The sequence below is a fragment of the Pinus tabuliformis genome, chromosome 3_1, assembly GCF_031772625.1.
Source record: "Pinus tabuliformis cultivar Carrire ecotype Pingquan chromosome 3_1, CPIR1, whole genome shotgun sequence".
NCBI lineage: Eukaryota > Viridiplantae > Streptophyta > Pinopsida > Pinales > Pinaceae > Pinus > Pinus tabuliformis.
Window position 1 is genome coordinate 798,964,634 of NC_142301.1, and position 10,450 is coordinate 798,975,083.

The following is a 10,450-nucleotide window of genomic DNA, read 5'->3' on the forward strand; positions in this document are numbered from 1 at the left end:
TGCTTAATCGGGCTTTGGATAGCTCCCAGAAGCACTGTCCATGATGTTGAATAGATTCCACCAGCCCCTTTGATTTCATCACTACGGAGTTGTCACTCAATGTTGCAGAAGCAGAAGCCACATTTCGTACGTTTCCTCCAAACCCCTTCAAAGAATGTGTGAGAGTTCTCAAAGAAGAATCGAACAAGGGGGAATTCCCACGTTGCGGACTAGGCATGGTTTGTCAAATTCTTAAGCTCTAATTCAAGCATTTACTGTTAAAGACTGTGTTTTTAGTATTGAAGACTGAAGACTGCGTTTTATTGTAAAATGCGACTGTGTTTTTATTGTAATGAAGACTGCGTTTTATGGTATTGAAGACTGCGTTCTTGTAATGAAGACTGCGTTTTAAATTTTCCACAGCCTCGTTATGGTATTGTGTTGCATGCGGTTTGAAGAGAGTCTGTGTATAATATTCACATTGTTTGGGTGTTAACGTGGTGCACCAGCCGGGAAGCGCTGTGGGTATTAACGCTGTGCATGCATAGAGTATATATATTGAATGGTTTCCAAGTTGAATGCGTAGAATGGACACCTCAGGCCATCGACTCGGTTGAGTGTTGAGCCGTTCTTCACTGTATATGATAGCAGTTTTTGAGCAGTTTGTTGACTTCATAATATTACACAGTTTATATGATTCAAAGCCTTCAAAATATTGCGGTGTTTTCAGCATTACATGTATATTTGATATATTGATATATATATTGAAGTGATCCCTTGAGAGTTTTTTTTTTCTCAAAACATAGTAAATGTTGATATAAGAAATGCTGATGCTTCTATTAACCGTTAGAAGAAAATAAGGCTGTGGCGTAAGGATTTTTTATCAGGAGAAGTTCTTTTTATCAACAAAATTATTTTTCTATCAGCAGAAATAATTTTTGTTACAGTATGCATTCAAAAGAAAGAGAAAGATATTTCAGAGGCAGGGGGGCAGACATTTTCAAGCAGAAAAAGCAGACTTACATTGCATTCGCTGCAAATGAAATGGATCTCATGATGCTTCTACATGCAAGCTACCATGGGAAAAGATTGAGCAGAGAAGAAATCAGCAGAAAGGTAAAACTGATGACACAGACAAAGGTAAAGCACCTGAATCCGCTCACTATATTGAGGCACAATGTAACATTGGAGTAAGTGAAGATTTGTTTAATGCTTCACTTGCTTCTTCGAAAAATGACTGGTTGCTTGATTCAGGAGCAACCTGTCATATGACTCATAGGAAAGATTTTTTTGAAGATTTCACTGACAATGTTGATGGAGCAGTATACTTTGCAGATCAGTCAAAAATCAAGCCATCAGGGCTTGGCACAGTCAGGCTTAAACTGCCTGGTCTTCCAGACTTTCTTCTGGATCATGTTCTATATCTCCCACAGCTCAAGAGAAACTTGCTGTCCCTGGTCCACATCCGCCAGCAAGGTCACTCCATTCATATGTTTGATGGAAAGCTTGAGGTAAGAAAGGCATCTGACCATTCACTTGTCATGAGGGGTATAGAAGAAGAAAGACTTCTTAAACTGCAAGGAACCTCTGCTCATGCACAGCATTTTTCATATATTTCTCATCATGATGAAGGTACACTTCCATCAAGTTTATTATGGCATGCTAGATTTGGACATTTAAACTATGATAGTCTTCGCTTGTTGAAGAAAAATGGTGTTGCTGGTTTGCCTACAATTCCTAGAAAACATAAACAATGTGATGCTTGCATTCTAGGAAAGCATAGCAAACAGTCTTTTCATGATTCACATTCAAGAGCACATAGGAAGCTTGAACTTATTCATTCAGATTTATGTGGTCCAATGCCTGTTCCTTCTGCAAATGGAAATAAGTATATCATGACATTTATTGATGATTACACTAGAATGTGTTGGGTTTACTTATTGAAGAACAAATCTGATGCTTTTCAAACATTCAAGAATTTTCATAAATGGATTGAAAATGATGCACAATCTCATATTGGGTCTATTCGCACTGATAATGGAAAAGAATATACATCAAATGAATTTGAACACTATCTTCGCCAACATGGGATTAAACATCAAACAACTGTGCCTTATAATCCTCAACAGAATGGTGTAGCTGAAAGAATGAACAGAACAATTTTGAATATGGTACGATCCATGCTTTTCTTCAAAAATGTAAAGACAATGTTTTGGGTTGATGCTGTTCTATGTGCTGCATATATAAAGAATAGATGTCCATCTAGTGCTATAAGAAACAAGACTCCTTATGAATTGTGGTATGGACATGTTCCTTCGGTAAAACATCTCAGGATATTTGGTTCCACCTATTATGCTTTAATACCAAAGGTACATAGAAACAAACTTGGTGCTAGAAGTCGTAAGTGTATCTTCCTGGGGTATTCAAACACATCTAAAGCATACCGCCTTTATGATGAAGTAAATAAAAAGTTTGTTTTATCTAGAGATGTCATTTTTCTTAAATCATCCAAATCTGACAGTGTTGTTGAGCGGCAACTTGATCGCTTGGATAGATTCACAAAACCGAAATCATTCCAAGAGTTTGATAATCAGATTCCACATCTTGAAGGGGGGATTCCTATACTAGATCAACATGTGGAATCTCCTTCTGAAGAACAATCTCCCCTGCATGACACTCCAACAACGGATGATGCTTTAAGTGATGTAATTGATAGAATTGGGAGACTCAATCTTGATTCAGACCCAACTCAATCAACAGAACAGCCTGGACCATCTCAGAAAGGTCCCCCAAAATGGCTGACAAAGACACTTGAAAGTGTTCATCCTGATGAAATTGGAAAAACAGGAACCAGAAATACAAACAGACAAGATGGAGGTGATGTAGATAACTCTAATTCACCTGTTGATATGGATGTTACTTATGATTGTGAATTGAACTTGTCTACAGATTTTGAACCAACTTCCTTCAAAGAAGCTGCTTCTCATGATGAATGGAAAGAAGCGATGCAGAAGGAGTATGATGCCCTCATAAAGAATGGCACTTGGAAGCTGGTTGATCCTCCATTTGGAACCAAACCAATTAACTGCAAGTGGGTCTACAAGAACAAGTACAAAGCTGATGGCTCACTTGACAAGCACAAAGCTAGGCTTGTGGCAAAAGGTTTTGCACAGAAGGAAGGGGTCGATTATGAGGAAACTTTTGCTCCCACAGCAAAATGGGCCACCATCCAAACACTCTTTGCACTAGCTGCTCAGAACGGTTGGAAAGTCCATCAAATGGATGTAAAAACTGCATTCTTGAATGGAGATCTAAAAGAGAATGTTTTTATGTCCCAGCCTGAAGGATTTGCTGTGAAAGGACATGAACACAAAGTATGCAAACTTGTGAAGTCCTTGTATGGCCTCAAACAAGCACCACGAGCCTGGTATGAAAAACAAACTGAGCATCTTCTGAAACTCAACTTCAAACATTTTGATCTTGATGATGCAACTTTATTTGTCAAGAAAGTTGGCAAAACAGTTGTATATCTTGTGGTATATGTAGATGATCTTTTAATGACAGGGAACAATGAAAGCTATATTGCATCCATAAAAAAAGAATTAGGAAAATTTTTTGAAATGACTGATTTGGGCTATGTTCATTACTATCTTGGCATTGAAGTAACCCAACATCCAAAGTCCATATTTCTTTCTCAAAAGAAATACATTGGAGATTTGTTAAACAGATTCGGCATGACAGAGTGGAATCCCCTTTCTACTCCAATGGAACAAAACTTGAAGCTCACATCTATTGAAGGAAAGGAATTTGAGGATGCAACAAAGTATAGACAGCTTGTAGGAAGTCTCATCTACCTCACTACTACCAGACCAGACATTTCATTTGCTGTTGGAATCCTCTCCAGGTTTATGCAAAAACCTTGTGAGGGACATTGGTCTGCTGCAAAAAGAGTTCTAAGGTACTTGAAGGGAACTCAAGACCTTGGAATCAAGTATACACAGGTGGACGACTTCAACTTGATTGGATACTCTGATTCAGACTTCGATGGAGACAAAGAAACTGGGGTATCTACTTCAGGATATGCTATGAGTCTTGGATCAGGAGCTGTCTCCTGGAGATCACGCAAACAATCAGTACCAGCAGATTCCACAACAGAAGCAGAATACGTGGCAGCAGCTGAAGCAACGAAAGAAATTGTGTGGCTCAGGAAAATTCTTGAAGATTTGCAAGTAAAACAAATACAATCTACTCCACTCATGATTGATAACACATCTGCAATAAAGTTGGCCAAGAATCCAAAGTTCCATGATCGTACTAAGCACATCAATACTAAATATCATCTGATCCGACATCATGTTGAGGCCAAAACAATCCATCTCCGTCATTGTTCCACAAATGAGCAAATTGCAGACATCTTCACCAAAGCGCTTGGAAGAGAAAAGCTTGAAAGATTCAGAACGATGCTTGGACTCACCAACATCCCTTCAGATTAAGGGGGGGAATGTTGACACCTAATCCGAAACGGATGGGTGAATTGGACAGTCATCTAGAAGATGAACTGATCCGTTTTATGTATGTATATAAATAATAGTTGGCTAATGAATAAAATCATCAGTTCTTTCTTGCGCTCATTAATTTCTGGAGTTAACCTGGCCTGACAGTTTTCAGTAGAGATTTGAGTCAGTAGTTGAAGACTCTTTTTGTTTTTCTGTTATGCTAAAAGTCACTAGTAGAATGTCCATGTGAAGTTGTGAGAGTTCTCTATCCAAGAGCATTTCCATCCTAGGGAAATAGCCACAAATGTAATAGCAAATGTAACATACCTCTTATTCACTTAAATATGAGCGGCCTAGCCTTTAGTGCAGGGCCTAGAGATGTAGCCCAGGGGGGGTGAACTCCGTCACCAAACATCAGTGTTTTTATCTTGTTGATTGTGTATATTTTGTTTAAGGTTATTTACGATTAATTTCATGTGAAGAAGTCATTCATACTGAACAAATAATTAACCAAGTTCCATTTCAGCCTCATGCATTGAGAAAACGATCTAAATTTTTCGCATTTCAGATCACTTTCCCCCATTGATGGACACATCAGACATTGCTAAGTAATTGACACCAATAGAGCTCAACCCAAGTTGTATTGAACATGCTATGACTGATAGGATCATGGACACACAAATCAAGAACACTCGCCAGTAGAGGATCCATCTACATTAAGTTATCAAAGTAGGGAAACTCCTTCACCAGGGCAAGTGGCTCACCAGGGACTATGTTCAATAGAAATTTCCTCACCTCATGGAGGTTTTTCACGCAATGGGGACCATTGCTTCCAAAGGGGGGAGGAATAATCTAGGTGGATATTAGTGTCCACCTACCTATTCCACCTATACCTCTTGGTGGTTTCATCATTTTCCTTCATTATAAGACAATTTACTATTTTTAGCATTTTTTCGGGTCTTGAACTTCCTAATATTTTTTAACCCCCTCGATATTTTTTTTTAGGTTTGCAACATGTCTGTGTCATAATTGGAGAGACCTTTCTAGAAAGGTATCGTACGCATCAAACAGAGATCATATGACCAAGTTATGACCCTGGGAAGTTGGTTGTCCAACTAACACCAACATGGCCCACAAACTCTTGGCATTCCATCTCCTAGGGTTTGGATTTTGGCTGTTTAGGGTTTCCCTTTGTTGTTCAATAAAAAATAGGCCCTTGATCATAATTGTAACACAGTTCAGAGGCATGTAACCGCCACATCTCTTCTCAAAGATAAGCTACCATTTCCTGAGCTAGTTTATTTCCATTCTATATGTATGCATATTTTAGTTCTTTGATATTAATGAAATGAAGATTTATTTCTGATGCATCTCTATGTTTGTGTTTATATATGTATTTCATTTCATTCCTTCATAAATATGGATCACTTATCCAATATGTTTATCAATACTCCTGGTATAATATAACTTACCAACACGCCTTTGCCAAATAACACCATTAAGTGATGGTGGTGGTTTTATCATTACAAATTGCACCGTCATAATTTAAAATTATCTAAAAATAATAATTTTCATTGTCGGTGTTGAAAAAATAAACATCTAATGTGTTTAGTAGATTAAACGCACCGGGGCATTTGTTCAAATAACTGCACCAGTTATGTGAACTCTTTTTGGCTAAACTTATTTGATTTATGTATAAAATATATTTAATAGCTTCTGTATTGAATGGTATAGGTTGTATATTGATAAAAAAAATGTCTGAAAAGTTGTTAAGTAACAAAAATATTTATTGAGGGGGATCACCGAGCGCTGCTGCCTCCTGCTGCGACCTGCTCTGCGCAACCTGAGACTGGGCTCTGCCCTCTCGGCCGTTTCCGCCTCTGACCCTGGTCCTCCTGACCTCTAGGTCTCTCGGATCTACTAGGATCCTTCTTTTTTCTCCTGTTCTTCTTCAAGATCTCGCTGAGCCACTTGATCTCTTGTTAGAACTGCTTGGATCTGCGCCCTCGGAGATTCTTCCTGTAGGGTCTGATCAGATCCTCTTCTTCTTCATCCCGGTCTTGAGATGCCTCGCTTCCTATATTTGCTTGGTGCAGATCGGTTTTGCTGATTTGATCTTCTTTGCCATGGAGGCCCAAGGCTTGCCCATCGGTCCCTCGCAAGCTCCATCCCCAGAAGCTGAAGCAGCCTTCTCCTCTCTACTTGCTTCGCTGCCCAAAAAGAAGAAGTCCGAAGTCGCTAAGTTCGTCAAAAGGCTCGACGATGTTCCGGAGGTAAACCTCCCTCCTGAGGGCCCAATCCAGGTCGCTTTGTCCCTGGCAGATTGTGCCCTGGTGGGTCAATTCACTAGCCTTTGGCCCTCGCCAAAATCAACGGAAAAATGGGTCGTTAAGAACTGGGTTCCGCTGATAAAAAACAAAGTCACCTCTTATTTTCTGGGTAGAGGCTTCTTCTTGTTCGAGTTCAACACAAAGGAGGACAAAGACTTGATCTTCAGGAATGGGCCATATTTCATGGGACCTCAGGGCCTCTACCTCAACAAATGGACCCTTGACTTCGATCCGGTCGTGGATGTCCCAACGGCAGTCCCTGTCTGGGTTCGGCTCCCTAATCTTCTAGTGCATTGTTGGAACTGGGAGTCCCTCAAGCACATAGGAAATACTTTGGGAAAATTCATTGATAGAGCAAACAACAACGATCAGTACGATTGCACCCGAATCTGTGTTGAGGTGGACTTAGAGGTGGGGCTTCCGGAGGCCATCAAATTAAAGGTTGGCAGTTGGACGCATGTGCAAGTGCTGGACTATGAGCAACTCCCTTTCAAATGTCGTAAATGTCACATCTATGGCCATTTTGCAAGAGGGTGCCCGAACAAAGGGGAAGCAGAGAAAGGAAAGGAAGAGGGCTGGAACCAGGTCAAGAGGCCAAAGACATCTCATAAGAAATCTAGGGTTCATGGCCCCCAGCCTGCCTCCACCCAGAATGTTCCCCTGCCAAAAAGCCAAGAAAATAGGTATGAGGTCTTAAGCTCTGCTGAAGAGACTCCTCATGAAGAAGATAGGCAAGATAAACAATTAGAAAAAATGACTTCAGCAGAAGCAAGCCCTGAAGAAAGCGCCACGGCAAGAAACAAGGATAAGCAAACCGAAGCCTCCGAGGAGGAACATGACTCAGAGGAGTCTGAGGAGGATGGAGAAATAGGAGATACGTAGACATCGGTCAGAAGATCTGCAAGGGGCCGCAAATCTGCTAGAGAAAAGAGAGATCAGGAAACTTACAAAGACAAGCTTCAGGGTAGTCAGCCCACTCTAGACAAACTCCTTGGCAAAAATCCGAAGATGATCAAAAACCAAGTGCAGGGCTCCAAGGGAGCCCATCATCATAAAAATAAATGTTGAAGATTGTCTCCTGGAACTGTAGAGGAATGGGGAGCAAAGTGAAAGAAGAAGCAACGAGAAGCCTTATAAGAAGAGAAGCCCTAGACATTCTTCTGATTCAGGAGACCAAAATGGAGGACAAGGAGTTTCTCCAAATCAGTAAAAAAATTCGGAAAGGAAGCAGCGAACATGCAGTTTCAGCACGAGGAGCCTCTGGGGGTCTAGGCTCCCTCTGCAACCCTCTCAAGTATAGGCTGGTCACCGAGTTGCACAACATCCACTGGTTGTTTTTGAAGCTCCAGCCTTTGGACTCGAGGGAGGCAGTCAATCTTTTCAATGTCTATGTTCCAACAAATATAGGGGAGAAAAGGGAGTGTTGGGACTCCATCAGACATCTATCAGATTCAGAAAATTTGGAAAACATCATTGTTGCAGGGGATCTAAACCTTACCTTGTGCATGGAGGAAAAGCAAGGAGGCATAATCATAAGGGACCCTGCAAGGGAATGGGTGGAAGACCTCATGCAGGACTGGGATCTGCTTGACATCCCCCCAGAAAATGGTAAGTACACCTGGTCTAACAAAAGAATAGGTCCTGGTCACATTTCTGCTAGACTTGATAGATGTTTGGTGCAAAGTTCCTTCCTTTTGTTCGGCTTAGAATTCAGATTGCATATCCTCCCATGTAGTGTTTCAGATCATAATACCATTTTTCTTGAGATGTTGGGCCACAAACATCTTGGCCCCATCCCCTCTAGATTCAACCCTCTTTGAGTCAAGGAACCAGAGTTTCTGAATTTGGTTCAAGACTGCTGGAATATGCCAATGAAAGGTTCTTCTTTCTTAATTTGGGAAGAAAAACTTAGAATACTGAAAGCGGTTCTTAAAACTTGGGCCAAATCTCTTCCCTCCCCTGCAAAAGAGAGAAAGCAGGCCCAAGATAATCTCGCCCAGCACCATGCCCAAAGTGAAGATGTAGAAATCACTAAAGAAGTATTAGATAAGGAAGCTGAGCTCCAGCAAATCTTCCATAAAGCTTGCCTTTCGGAGGAAGAGCATTGGAGACAGAAGTCTAGGAGTTTATGGCTTAAAGCAGGAGACAGAAATTCTGCCTTCTTCCACAAACAAGCTCAAGCCAGAAAGAGCTTCAATTCTATCGCAGAAATCAAAGATGGCAACTCGACACACAAAGACTTTGATAGCATAAAGAGAGCAGCTTTCAATCACTTTCAAAACCTGTATAGAGAAGAGGGCGTGACGGACCCAAACTCTAAATTTTTGGAGGCGGTTCCCCCTAGGATCTCACCTTCAATGAATCAACAGCTTGAAGCGAAGATCTCTATACAAGAAATAAAAGATGCTCTCTCCGACATGGAGCCTGACAAAGCCCCAGGCCCGGATGGCTTCACTGCAAGATTTCTTCAAACCTGCTGGCAGATTGTGGAGAAAGACCTCTACAAAATGATTTTGAAATCTCAAAATTGCCAGAAAATTGGGGGCAGCACCAATTCAGCTTTTCTTGCCCTCATTCCCAAGGAAAATGGTGCTAAAGAATTTAATCGATTCCACCCCATCTCTCTTTGTAATATTGGATACAAATTAATCACAAAGGTTATTGACAACAGACTAAAAGGTATTCTTCCAGCCATCGTTCTGGAGAACCAAGGCGGATTTGTTCAGGGGAGATAGCTTGCTGACAACTTCATCCTCATGCAAGAGGCGATTCACTCAAGCCAGCTTCGCAAAGAGAAAGGTATGGTAATTAAATTAGATTTGGCTAATGCTTTTGATCAGGTCGGACTTAGCTTTCTTTGGGAACTCTTGAAAAAATTTGGCTTTGGAATGGGCTTTTTAAAATGGATCCGTGCTTGTATTGCTGATCCTTGGATCGCCCCCCTGGTGAATGGGAGAACAGCTGGTTTTTTTAAAGATTCAAGAGGGCTTAGGCAGGGTTTCCCCCTCTCTCTGCTCCTCTTCGTCCTTCATGTTTCTGTCCTGAGTTTCTACCTGGATCAGAAACTGGTTGACCAAGAGATCTTGGGGCTCAATATAGCCAGAGGGGTTAAAAATGTTAACCACACCCTGTTTGCGGATGATACCCTCTTGTTAGGGGCTGCCTCTGCCAGATCTGCTTTAAGATTCAAGGAGGTCTTGGATGACTACAGTGAAGCTACAGGTAGCAGTTTAAACAATGGTAAGTGCAAAGCTTTTTGCTGGAATATCTCGGCTTCCACCCTTTCTGCCATTTCAAGAATTCTGGGCTTTACTGCCTCCCTCAACTAGTCCTCCTTTACTTATTTGGGCCTCCCCATCTTCCACAAATTGGCATACAACAAAGATTGGATTCCTCTATTGGACAAATTTAAGGCCAAAGTCCAAGCTTGGGGATTCTCATGGTTAAACCTTGCTGGCAAAACTATCCTCATCAAATCCGTTCTCAGTAGCCTCCCCATTTTTCAATTCTCTGTAATTCTAGCCCCTTCAGGCATCATAAAAAAAATGGAAGCCTTCATTCGCAAGTTCTTCTGGAAAGGGGGCAATCACAATGACAGGAAAATCCCTTTGGTAAGTTGGGAGAAAATCTGCAAGCCCCAGAGCG

At 41.1% G+C, this 10,450-nt stretch overlaps 1 protein-coding gene across 1 annotated transcript; it reads left to right on the forward strand.

Annotated features, from left to right (window-relative positions):
- Positions 1-7,899: 7,899 nt before the first annotated feature.
- Positions 7,900-9,540, forward strand: LOC149189858 (uncharacterized). The gene is made up of 2 exons (XM_089410364.1): positions 7,900-8,413; positions 8,684-9,540. The coding sequence occupies exons 1-2, from the start codon at positions 7,900-7,902 to the stop codon at positions 9,538-9,540; spliced, it is 1,371 nt and encodes a 456-aa protein (XP_089266490.1).
- The last annotated feature ends 910 nt before the right edge of the window (positions 9,541-10,450 follow it).